This window comes from Zonotrichia leucophrys, chromosome 11 (assembly GCF_028769735.1).
Source record: "Zonotrichia leucophrys gambelii isolate GWCS_2022_RI chromosome 11, RI_Zleu_2.0, whole genome shotgun sequence".
NCBI lineage: Eukaryota > Metazoa > Chordata > Aves > Passeriformes > Passerellidae > Zonotrichia > Zonotrichia leucophrys.
In genome coordinates this window covers 7,124,054-7,135,745 of record NC_088181.1, presented here as the reverse complement: position 1 = coordinate 7,135,745, position 11,692 = coordinate 7,124,054, and the positions used below count along the sequence as shown (strand labels likewise).

The following is an 11,692-nucleotide window of genomic DNA, read 5'->3' as shown; positions in this document are numbered from 1 at the left end:
CCACTCCAGGAGACAGGGCTTTGGGAAAAACCACAAGGCCAATGGGGTTGGTGATGTGACCAGGGCTGGTCCCATCAGGTGGGTGACAATGTGGTTGGGGTTGGTGACATGACCAGGGTTGGTGGTGCTACTGGAGCATGATGCAACTGGTGCTGGCAGAGCAACCGGGATGGAAACATAACTGGTTTTGGAAATGCAACTGGGTCTGGCGATGCAGCTGGGGTTGGTGACACAACCTGGGGTGGCGATGCAGCCAAGGCTGGAGATGCAAACAGGGTGGGGATGCAGCCAGGGGTGGCAATACAGATGTGACACATCTTGGCCACGCAGCCGAGGCAGCAATGCAGGCGGGACAAGCAGTGCTACCGGCACTGGCTGTGCCTCCGGGCCTGGCGATACTGCCGGGGCTGGGGCTGGGGCTGGGTTCGGGGCCGCTCCCGGGGCCGGCGGCGCTGCCGTGCCCGCCCCGGTCCCGCGGCGCGGAGCGCAGAGCGAGGGGCGGGGCTCTCCCTCTGCGCTCCTCTCCCATTGGCTGCGATGCTCCGGGCGCGGAACCGATTGGTGGGCGGCGGCGCGTGCGGGGGGCGGAGCCGGCGCAGCCCCGGTGCCGGCCCGGTGCCGCCGCGCTGGAGGCCGCGGGCTCGGCGCCGATGGGCTCGGGGGCCGCCATGGGCTCAGGGGCCGCGGGCTCGGGGGCGGCGATGGGCTCGGGGCCGGGCCATGGCGCTCCGCTCTGCCCCTGCCCGTCCCCGCCGCCGCCCCCCGCGCCGCGCTGCCCGCGGGGAAGCCGCCGGCTCTCGGAAACCGGGGCCGGGCCGCGGCGGAGCGAGGGCGCGGCGGGGCGCGGGGGGCTGCGCGCCGCCGCCTCGCTGCCGCACATCGCGCGGGGCCGCGGCGAGGAGGGCGGCGGGCGGCGCAGCCCCTGCCTGCTCGTGGCGCTGCGGCCGCGCAACGTGGAGGCGGAGCGGGAGCGCTTCTTCCGCGCCAGCTTCGCCTACGACCCGCAGTTCGAGTACGCGGAGCCCGTGCCCGCCGCCGTCCTGGACAAGTACGGGGCCGCCTCCGACCGCTTCGTGGCTCAGGTGAGGCGGGGCCAGGGAAGGATGCTCGGCCTGGGAGGAGGAGGAGGAGGAGAAAGGAGGGGCCGGTGTGGGATGTACCCTGGTGGTCCATGGCCGGGAGATGGTCCATGGTCATGGAATTCTGGAATGGTTTGGGTTGGAAGGGGTTTTAAAGACCTTCTAATTACCCTACACACCCTGCTGCCATGGACAGTGACATCTTCCACCAGATCGGTTGCTGCAAGTCCCTTCCAACATGGCCTTGAACATTTCCTGGGATGGAGCAACCAGAGCTTCTCTGGGCAACCTGTGCCAGGGCCTCATCACCTGCACAGGGAAGAATTTATTACTAATGTCCAGCATAAAACTATCCTTGAGTTGTAAGTCAACACCATTCCCCCTGGTCCATGTGAAACCTGGCCTTCTTTCCCTCCCAGCTGGTGCCCAATCCCTCTCCCCTTGGCACCTTTTGTGTCCTGCCTTCATTACACTCACCCTGTGATTTCTCAAACCTCAGGTTTCAGTAACCTCACCCACCTGCAGGAATGGTACCTGCTCCATGGTGACAGGGGTCATGCTGGGGCTGAGTGATGCCAGGTTGGATGGGGCTTTGAGCAGCCTGGTCTGGTGGAAGGTGTCCCAGCCCATGGAGGAGGATTGGAACGAAATTATCCCAAATGTCCCTTTCCACCCAAACCAGTCTGTGCTTCTATCATCAAACTGGCTCCTGCTTGTGCTGGGAGCTGTGCTCCATCAGGGACACCTTGCTGGTATGCATCTGCACTTGTTGCTGTAGAACTAACAGCAGAGGAGCTGGAGCACATGGGTGACAGCATGGGATGTGCTCCTTACCTGAATTACCTGGTGGTTAAGTCTGGCTTGTTTTCTGGAAGGCCTAAAGGTTGTCCAGTGCAGCAGCATCCTCAAGGCATCAGCAAACATGGTCAGTAATGATATTAATTGGTGAAGACTCCACTTAAGGAGTCTGTATTATTTTGTTTGTTTCCATGGCTTATACACTACTGAAACATTTCTGAGTTGCTCTCTGCCATGGGGATGGCACTGAGAAAACAGCTCCTGGTCATTCATCAGGAGAAAAGAGGCAGGAGTGTGCTTCCAGGATGCTGTGCCCTCAAACAGGCCTTTTGTGGCTGCAGGAGTAGAGCTGCTCTGTCCCTTCAGGCTGTGCTTGGAGCTGGAAGCTTGGCTGTGTCCCAAAACCAGTTTGCATCTGGGAGTGAGCATCCTGCCTCCAGGAAGAGCATCCTTTCTGTGAGCAGATAAAAACCTCCTGTTATCCCAAATTCAGGCTGGCACACCAGAGGTGTTTATTTGCACCTCTGAGTCAGGAGTTACTTATTCAAGTAACAACTTCCTCACTGATTTATTTGTTGTTTTTTGAATGTTTACTTTTCCCTGCATCACTGCCCATGCCTCTGCCTGGATTATTATCCAGATGGTTCAGGCTCTTTCTGCACACAGCTTTCTGAGCAGTTTGTCATTCCCAGTGTGTGCCATAGCTCTGCCCCAGATGAATTTTTGCCAGTGAGGCTCTTGCAGGGGAGACACTCTGACGCCTGCAATGACCTCTCAGCTTTTGGCATTTCCCTCCTGTATTTTATTCCTTGAGACTTGCACTAAAATGAGTTGCTCAGGGCTCCTTCTCCCTGTGCTTTTTTCTTTGGTGCAGTTGGCTTGCAGCAGAGTAAAAGATGAATAATTGAGATTATTTTTCTCTGGGCGGTGCTTTGAATGAATGGAATGAAGGTTTGTAACCACTGTGGATTCTGGAAGCTTTTGCAAGAGATACTAAGTGTTGAGTGTTTGTGCCAATGTTTCTCCAGGTTTTCTGGTGAGGCTGGGATGGGACAGCATTCATGGCACTGTTCCTCTGCTCTTGCCCTGCAGTAACCTCCTTCCAGTCTCTTTTATTTTGGGAAGCATTTTCCATTGGCAGCTAACTCTTAGCTATAAACTGCTTTTATTTTCAAAGACCTTTTCATTAATCATGGAGGTTAAATAAATAAGACATTTTGCAATGTCAGCATCCTTGGACACGAGCAGACAAACCAACATCAGCTCCCTGCTTCCTGCTGCTCTGAATGTGCTTGGGGGAATTATTTATTTTATTTTCTTAACAGAAAACTTAAATAAGCCAGGAGGATTCTTCCAGCCCCGTGGACGCTCCTCACCCTGGAGATCACATCCCTGGTTTGCCATGTGAATTTGAGTGGCACCAGCACAGAGCTGGAGGATTTGTTGTCCCACTGCATATGTTGGGTGCATGATCTGGGGATGCTCAGGACATTGGAATCTCAGGAATTTTGCTCACCAGGATGTGCTCTGAAGGTCAGGAAGGAGCTCACTGGTTGTCTTGCTCCTGGGCACCAGCTGTGCTGGGTTTCTCTTGGCTCAGTGGTTTGGGTCCTCTGGGAGGAGAGAGAGCAGAGGTGGGAGGATGAAAGGTTGTTTTTCTGCAGTGGTCAGCTGAAGGTACCTTGTGCTGTAAAAATGAGTCTGATTGTTCAGCAAACAAAGAAAAAAAACCAAAAACCCCCACCCCAGCACCCCAGAAAACAAAACTGACAGCAGAAAAACTCTGCACAGCTTCTCCTGGAAAGACTCAGTAAATTACTTGAGAATAAAAACCAGCTGTGAAAACTGCCCAGGGAAGGAAAATCAGGACCTTCTGCAGGGGTAGAGGAGGTTGCTCACCAGATGCAGACCAAAAGCCCCTCTTAGGATCATAGAATTGTTTAGGTGGGATAAGACCCTTAAGATCAAGTCCAGCTGTTCCTTAAGCACTGCCAATCCCAGCACTAAACCACGTCCCCAAGTGCCACATCCACATCTTTTAAATGCCTCCAGGGATGGTGACTCCACCTCTGCCCTGTTTCAATGCTTGACAACCCTTTCCATGAAGAAATTTTTTCTAATATCCAACCTAAACCTCCCCTGGCAGTACTTGAGCCATTTCCTCTTTTCTTATGGGGTGTTGGATGATTTGAGCACCAGTACTGATGGTGAGCACCCATGTCCTGATCCTGGGTAACCTCAGGGACTAGGGAGGGACAACAAGTGGTCCAGGGCTGGGAAGCTTGGCAGCAGCCCAGCCAGGTTTGCAGAGGCAATAAAACTGCTGGAAAAACTCCAGAACTGGTTGAAAGTCATCTGCTTTGGAATATGTACTAATATAATATGAATATCATATCTAATATTAATATATTAATATATATTCCTATGGCTGGAGAAGGTAATTGCTTGAAAATGTCTGCAATGGAAGCACACTTTTTGGGGAGGAAATGTGCTAATAAATGTTCATATTTTATAGATGCTCCATAAATGTTAATGTGAATAATGGAGCACGTGATGCTTTTATTAGAAGGCTGCTGGGTGTACAGCAGGCTGGTGTGCTGAGATGCTGTTTGAAGCAGCATCACTGCAGAGGTTAATGCACAGCCTCACTGCTGAGCTTGGAATTCAGCCCTGGAGTAAGAAACTCTGGGAGTAAAAAGCAAGCTCAGAAGCTGGAGGTCTTTGTGCAAGCGCTGGAGTTTGCAGGGAGAACTGAAAGCAGAAAAGATTGAAAATAATCATGGATTTAACCACACTGCGATGATGCAGTTTCTCTTCTGCTTTGTCTCATTTCTGCAAGGGGGACAAAAAGCAGAAGGAATCTGCTGTGGGTGGTGCTGATTGTGTGAAGTGTCTGTCTGTCCTGGTGGCCACCTCCAGCCAGCTCAGTCTCCTTGGTTTTTTAGGTCGTGCAAAACCCCATGGGATTTATTGGTGTTAATCGTGGTTGCCTTCACTGGGTTTGTTCCATGTGGGATTTTCGGCTGTATTTGTGAGCAGGGAGGTGTTTGTGCTTATGTTTGTGCTTTCTGTGTGGCACAGGCCATCAGGATCATCCGTGCTGTGCTGGAGAAGTACGGCACCTACGAGAGCTTCGAGGTGGCCACGGGCGGGCGGCTGCTGAGCAAGTGCCAGATCTGGTCCGTGATCCGAAAGTACATGCAGAAGGAGGGCTGTGTGGGAGAGGTAATCACATCCCTGCTTTATCACTTGTAAAACACAGCTAAATATTTATTTTCCGATAAAAAGGACTCTGATTAACAAATGTTTTGGTTACAAAGAGGAAGCTTTTCTGCTCTGAGCAGTGGTGTCCTTTCACCTCTAGCTTCACCATACCCCGGCTTTAGGACTTGGGTGCTGGTTCCCCACAAACCTCCTGTGATGTTTTCCATGTGTATCTCCCTTCTGTGCTTGAGAGAGAGGGAGCAGCTGCTGCTTGCCTGCATGGCCATGCCAGGAGCCTTTTGCTGCATGCATGAGGCATCAATTACTGTTGGGAATTCATTTCTTGCTGTTGGCAGTGGGAGGGCAGACTTCTCTGACAGCTGCCTTAACCCACATGTCCTAAAGCAAAGCCAGGGGAAGAGATTTCCTGCTGTCCTGCAGGACATGCAGGTTTTGGTGCTTTGAAACCCCAGGCTTGGGTTTTAAGGCTGGGAAATACGTGGTTAAGGTACAACAGTAGCCACGTGGGATGGAGCCAGGGGAGAAGTTCAACATCTCCTAACCTGGTTTCTCTGCACTCCCTGCAGCATCCAGCATGGAGCATGCCACAGCTGCTATTAAGGAGCTTGTTTTATCCCCTCTGCCAGCAAGCTGTGGGCAAAACACTTTCACCATCCTGGGTTCAAAGTCTGAGAAGGATTTCTGGGCCTGGCTTTGCGTGGCTTGGCTTGCAGGGTTCCCTGGGGCTGTTGGCTGCAGGGCAGGGACTGAGCAGTGCTGGCTGGTGTGGGGGCTTCTCACCACTGCTTCTTGGCCAGACTCTATTTCCTACCTCTGATTTTTCACCTCTGTCTCCCAAGAGGGTTATTGGTGAGCATTTCTCCAAAGTAGCACCTCACCCAGTGGTGCCCAGTGCGTTCCATGCAGGCAAAGCAGGAATGAGTACTCCCCTGAGATCCTTCCTGCCCAAGAACATTTCATTTCCTTCTCAAACACTCTTGGTTTGCCCTGATGCCTCCTGAGGGTGTTCCTGGGATGTGGATTTGGCACCTTGGTCCTCCTAACCCTTTGCCTGTGACAGAACAGATTTCTGCAGATGTTTCCTTATAATTCATCAGCCTTTGAGTGCCCAGAGCCAGTCCCAGTACCCAGCCAAGCAGCTGCCAGTCTTACAGACCTGCACTTACAACTTACTAGTTGAGCTCTATCTCTTGGGTTTATTAATTGATTAAATTCTTCTACTCTGTTCTCCATTAATTGAGCCCTGGCTGGGCAAAAACCCATTGATTTTCTTACGTATTGGTGTACAACTGGCTTCCTTCCAGCCCTGTGTAATTGTCCCTGGGCTCAGAGCTCTTACTCAATGAACTCAATGGACTCAATGAACCCTGTGGGTCCCTTCCAGCTCAGGACATTCTGTGATTCAAGGCAGCGCAGAGTTCAGTCACTGTTTGCACGTTGGTGTGGCTATTTTATCTGGAGCCTTTGATAAGTGCTTTGGAAGCAATGAAAGCATTGGTTTGTTCCTTTCTGTCCAATGGAAATTTTGCTGGATGTGTCTGCGGTAGAAGAGAGAAGGGTTTCACCTGCTCTCAATACAGCCATGTTGGCAGAACTTGCACCCTGTACAACACCAAAACTTGTGCATCACTGATAATCTCACGCTCTGTCAGGGAGCTGGGTGGTGCCAGGTTGTGTCTCCCTCCCTGCACCTGTATCTCTGATTCCTGACTTTCACCATCTGTGTCTGTTCTGCCGTGCCCTTTGCTTCCCTGATCCGTACTAATCGTGGTGGCTTGCTTGAAAGAGAAGAACCCTCTCTGGGGGTGCCTTAGCCCAGAGCACAGCAGCTGGTGTGCCCCTGCCCAGGGCAGCCCTGGCAGGCAGTGTGGCCAGGCTGGGGCAGCCCCTGCAGCCCCTTTGTCCCCAGCACCGATCGGCAAAGGCAGGATCCCGCTCCCAGCGCCGCTCCTGGGTAAGTGCTCATGCTGGAATTAAATCTGTGCCCTCAAAAGCTGCTTTGTTGGGGTCCAAGCTGCACATCCTGAAGCTCTTCTGCTTTTCTTCTGACTTAGGACAGACATGATGCTGCCAGAGGTTTCTGTATGGATTTCAGTGGGCTCACAGCTTGCAGCAGAGAAACACCTGGCCCCACTGGTAAGTGCTGCATGGCAATCCTTGGGGTTGTGGAGTGTTGTCAGCCTAAACAGTGCTAGCTGCTGTCTCTTGGGATCCCATCAATGGCCTCCCTCTACCTCTGAGCTGCTTGCTCAGTGTCAGAGGTCCTGAGCAGTGCCAGGAGAGACAGGAACCCAGGAGCCCATACCCCAGTGCCATGGGGACCACCAGAAGCCTCCCCTTGGTTCCTTGGGATGAGCTCTTTCTCCATCAGTGCATTCACAAAAGCTGAGCAAACCATGGACCACAAGGATGCACTGGGAATGCTGCTCAGAATGAGAGAGGTCACAGATCTGGAGAGTTGGTCCTGCTGCTCTTTGGCTGGAGTTGCAGCCCTGGTTGTGTCTGCCAAGCTGGAGGGTCCCAAAACAAGGCAAGTGGTGCTGCTCAGCAGGATGAGGTTTTGTAGCAGGAGAAGGACTGCAGTGGGCAGCATAAGAAGCTGTGGTTTCTGGCACTGCCCAGAGTCCCTTTCCATTGCTCCTGGATGGCTGGTTCTGCATGAGGAGCCAGAGGTGAACTGACAAGGCTCAGCACTGGAGGGATTCCTTTTCACACCTGTGTATTTTAACCCAGGTAAGCAGTTGCACTGTGAGTATTTGATGCTGTTTGTTTGCCCAGCGGTGGACTCTGTTAGGCTGCACTTTTGGCTTTCATAATAATAATAAATTTGACTTAAAGCAAACCAATTCAGTCTCCTCTCTTTTTTTTCAATAAGAGAAGAATTGTTATGTAGTAACACAGGCAAATGTTTTCATCCTGAAAAGTGTCAGTTGTGAAATAACAGGTGCTTTATAGAGTTAATAGGTATATAGGGGATTTTGATTGCTATCCTGAGGTTTTCCACTGCCAAACCTCAGATGCAAGAGCTCCCAGGGACCATTCTCTGGTGATGCTGCAGCTTTAAGTTGCTGCAGATCTGAAGTCAAGTGGTCAGAAAGTGCTGCTGGCTGGCAAGTTAACTTCTGGTGAGCAGCTCTTTTGGCTCCAGACCTGTGATAGCCATGTTTCTCAAAATACCATTTTTTTCTGTATAAAGATACTGAATAGTCCTACACATGCAATGCCCATCCCTGCTGTGAGTTGTGGCCAGCACACATGGTTCCTCCTGTGAGGGTGGACTGGCATGGAGCCATCCTCACTGCTCATGTCTTGAAACCTCAAATGGGAGAATCCATGGAGAAGTCCATGAAAATGGAACCAGAGCCTTGGATCCCTCAGGAGATGTTTCTTGGGGAGTGCAGAGCCATTACAAAGCTGGTGCTGTTGGGTGTTCAGAGTGGGGTTGTTTTGATGGCCAAAGTTACTGCTCCATCCCATTGCCAGTGGGGATGCAGAAGGGGGAGCAGGCAGGTCTCCAGAGGATGAGGTCTCCATCCTGTGTGGCCCCAAAAGGCTGGGGAACAAGCTGGGGAGGTGATGCTGGAGCCAGAGGGGCACTGCAGGAGCCTGCCCAGGAGCTGCCTGCTCCCCCAGAGTGCCTGCTCAGCTTTGTTGGCCGTAAAGAGATTAAAGGAGCTACTTCATCCCTGCATGAGATCATCTCCTCTCCTCTCATTATCCCCCCATCCCCTGTGGCTCTTGCTGTCTGTCATTCCTTTGGGGAGCTGCAGCACAGCCCAGTGATGGTGCAGCAGTGCCAAACAGCACCATCCGTGGTGTCAGTGGATTTTTCTGACCATCTGCCACCATCTCAGCCTCTGCTGAGAGCCAAGCCCCGCTCATGGCTGTGTCCTCCTCCTCCTCCCGCAGGTGGTGGTGCAGCTGACCGATGACCTCCTGTCGCAGGCGGTGATGATGGTGGAGGACAGCCGGCCCACGCTGGCCATCAACCTGGCCGGAGCCCGGCAGCACTGGCTGGAGGGGATGCTGCGCCACGAGATCGGTCAGCTGGGCTGCTGTGGGTGGGGCAGAGCTGGGGACGCTCGGGGCATTCACTGCTGTCCCCTCTCCCCAGGCACCCACTACATCCGGGGGGTCAACAACACGCGGCAGCCGTGGCACAGCTCCGAGGGCCGCAAGCAGTACAGCCTGAAGCCCGCCAACCCCACCGAGGAGGGCCTGGCCAGCCTGCACAGCGTCCTGTTCCGCAAGCAGCCCTTCCTGTGGCGGGCTGCCCTGCTCTACTACACCATCGAGAGGGCCAGCCACCTCTCCTTCTCTGCCCTCTTCCAGGACCTGGAGCAGTACGTGCAGGATGCTGGGGTCCGGTGGGAGTACTGTGTGCGGGCAAAGCGGGGCCAGACGGACACCTCACAGCCAGGTACCACTGCGGGGTCAACTGAGCTTTGGGAAGAATTCTATTGACTTATCATATATATTTCTTTAAGGAAAAACAGAGTGTGGTATGTTCTGCTGCTGTGTAGGTTGAGCATCACCAGTCCTGCAGAGTGTGAGTTGGCACAGGCAGCCAGAACAGGCACAAACTCATGGCTAGAACACAGAAAGTAAATTTATTTGTGTTACCTCGCTGACTGGGGGATCCCCAGAGCAACACCCAATACCTGGGCAGAGGAACACAAGATCAAAGGGTCACCAGCCTGCTGTTCACAAGCTTATCAAGAGTTACACCCAGGTGCAAGGTCACTTGAGCAATTTACAATCCTCCAGATTAGAATTTTGCTTTTAACCCCTTCCTCCCAACACAGCCACAGCACCCAGTCCCTATATCCCTCCCCATCCCAAGCACCACTCTCCCTGTCCAATGGGAGTGACTTGCACAAGCTCTTGGGGAAGCAGCAGGCAAAGGAGGGGAAACATTTGGATACATTTGGATGCTTGCAGTGGTTTATCCTTTGAAAAAAATTACTTGGTGATTACTTGGGAACTATCCCAGTGGGGTTTGTGGCCCGGCTGCACCCGGCTGCCTCCCCAGTGCTCACCCCTTGGGACTCAGTCATCCTGAGCCCTGGCACACTCGTGGGCAGTGCCCTTTCTGGTTATTGTGGTCAGCAAACATTCAGGCAAGGGGAGGGTGGTGGAAGCCAGGAGCCCTCTCCCAGGCCTTTTCTGCTGCTCCAGGCTGTTTCAGTAAGGACCAGGTGTACCTGGACGGGATTCTCCGCATCCTGCGCCATCGGCAAACCATCGACTTCCCACTGCTGGCTGCCCTTGGAAAGGTAAGAGCCAGGCTGAGACTGGGGCAGGGGGTGGCTGATCCCACAGTCCCATCCCACCCCAAAGCTCACACAGGCTCCCTCAATCTCATGGCTTCCCAAATATCAGCCCTTGCCTGGCAGCCCTTCAGCTCTTTGTCTTTCCCTGCGCTCATGGATCTCTGTGTACCAGGGAAAGGCTGTGCTGGGTAGGATGCAAGGAAGGACAGGACAATCCATAATCCTCTGTGGGAGACTTTCGGGAAGAGGCTTAACCCAGCAGGTTAAGCCTTTCTGGCCCTTGGCCACAGCAGTCCTGCTGTCACCTGTCCTTGCAATGACCGAAAATTACCAAACCCACAAATCCTTGCAAATCCCACACCCCCAGCAGCTCTCCTACTGCCTCCCCACGAGCAGCAGGGGTGTTCTGACTGACCCAGGGGGGCTGCAAGGGCACCAGATGCCCCCCATGGCACCTGCCAGGGTTTGGGGTGAGGGGACTGACTCCCATCTCCTTCCTGCCAGGTGTCCTATGAAGATGTGAATCGGCTGAAGGAATTTGGGGTGCTGGAGAAGGCTCGCATCCCCCACTTCATGCAGGACCTGGAGCGCTACATGAAGCAGCTGGATCACATTGTCACCACCAACGGCCTGAACGAGGAAGAGCTGGAGCAGCTGCTGCCTGACTGAGGGGCACCCCCTGAGGCAGCACCCCAGGGGTGTAACTGGTGCTGTTTACTGGGCTTTACTGGGGCTGGAGCGGAGGGCAGAGCCCGAGGCGGGCGCTGTGCATGTAGCGCTGTGTAGGGTAGCGCGGCCAAGGGCCCGTGTGGTTGTGTTGATGTGTCCCCTGCATCCTCCCTGTGTATTTTGGGGATGCCTGTGCTGCTCCACGTGGCTTTGGGGAGCCAGACAAGAGGGTTCAGGGAGAGTGAGGGCAGAGTTGGGGTGATGTGCTGGTCCCCGAGTGCAGAAGGCTGTGCTGGGGGATTGCTGGAGGGTGCCAGGAGGGCTCCCAGCACTGTGGGGGCACCTAGCTGGGGCCAGAGACAGGGCTGGGGGCTCTGGGCTGTGCCTGGCAGGGAAGAAGGGCTGCACTGCACCCACAGATCGCCCCATGGATGCCTTTTCCACTCCCTACCCCTCCCTCATGTCCCCCACCAGCAGCAGAAAGGACTTGAATCCCCCATTACCAATCTCTGCCCAGCTGTGCACCCCAACTACAGCCACCCTGCCTGGCTTTGAGGACTCAGGGTGGGGACTGGGCTCGATGTTAGGAAAAAAGCGTGTAATAAAGGTGATGTAATGGAAAGGACGTGTGGGCAAAAGGTTGTGGAT

The 11,692-nt window shown here is 53.8% G+C and overlaps 1 protein-coding gene across 1 annotated transcript; it reads left to right on the top strand.

Annotated features, from left to right (window-relative positions):
* Positions 1–613: 613 nt before the first annotated feature.
* MATCAP1 (microtubule associated tyrosine carboxypeptidase 1) lies at positions 614–11,541 on the top strand. The gene is made up of 6 exons (XM_064723507.1): positions 614–1,082; positions 4,959–5,102; positions 9,012–9,144; positions 9,217–9,522; positions 10,281–10,378; positions 10,880–11,541. Exons 1-6 carry the CDS (start codon positions 651–653, stop codon positions 11,042–11,044), a joined length of 1,278 nt encoding a protein of 425 aa, XP_064579577.1. The 5' UTR covers positions 614–650; the 3' UTR covers positions 11,045–11,541.
* Positions 11,542–11,692: the final 151 nt, after the last annotated feature.

Excerpts from the sequence above, each read along its gene's own strand:
- MATCAP1 (XM_064723507.1), top strand. The coding sequence starts at position 651 with ATGGGCTCGGGGGCCGCCATGGGCTCAGGGGCCGCGGGCTCGGGGGCG. Across the intron at positions 1,083-4,958 it reads CCGACCGCTTCGTGGCTCAG|GCCATCAGGATCATCCGTGC; the intron begins GTGAGGCGGGGC and ends TGTGTGGCACAG. Across the intron at positions 9,523-10,280 it reads GACGGACACCTCACAGCCAG|GCTGTTTCAGTAAGGACCAG; the intron begins GTACCACTGCGG and ends CTGCTGCTCCAG.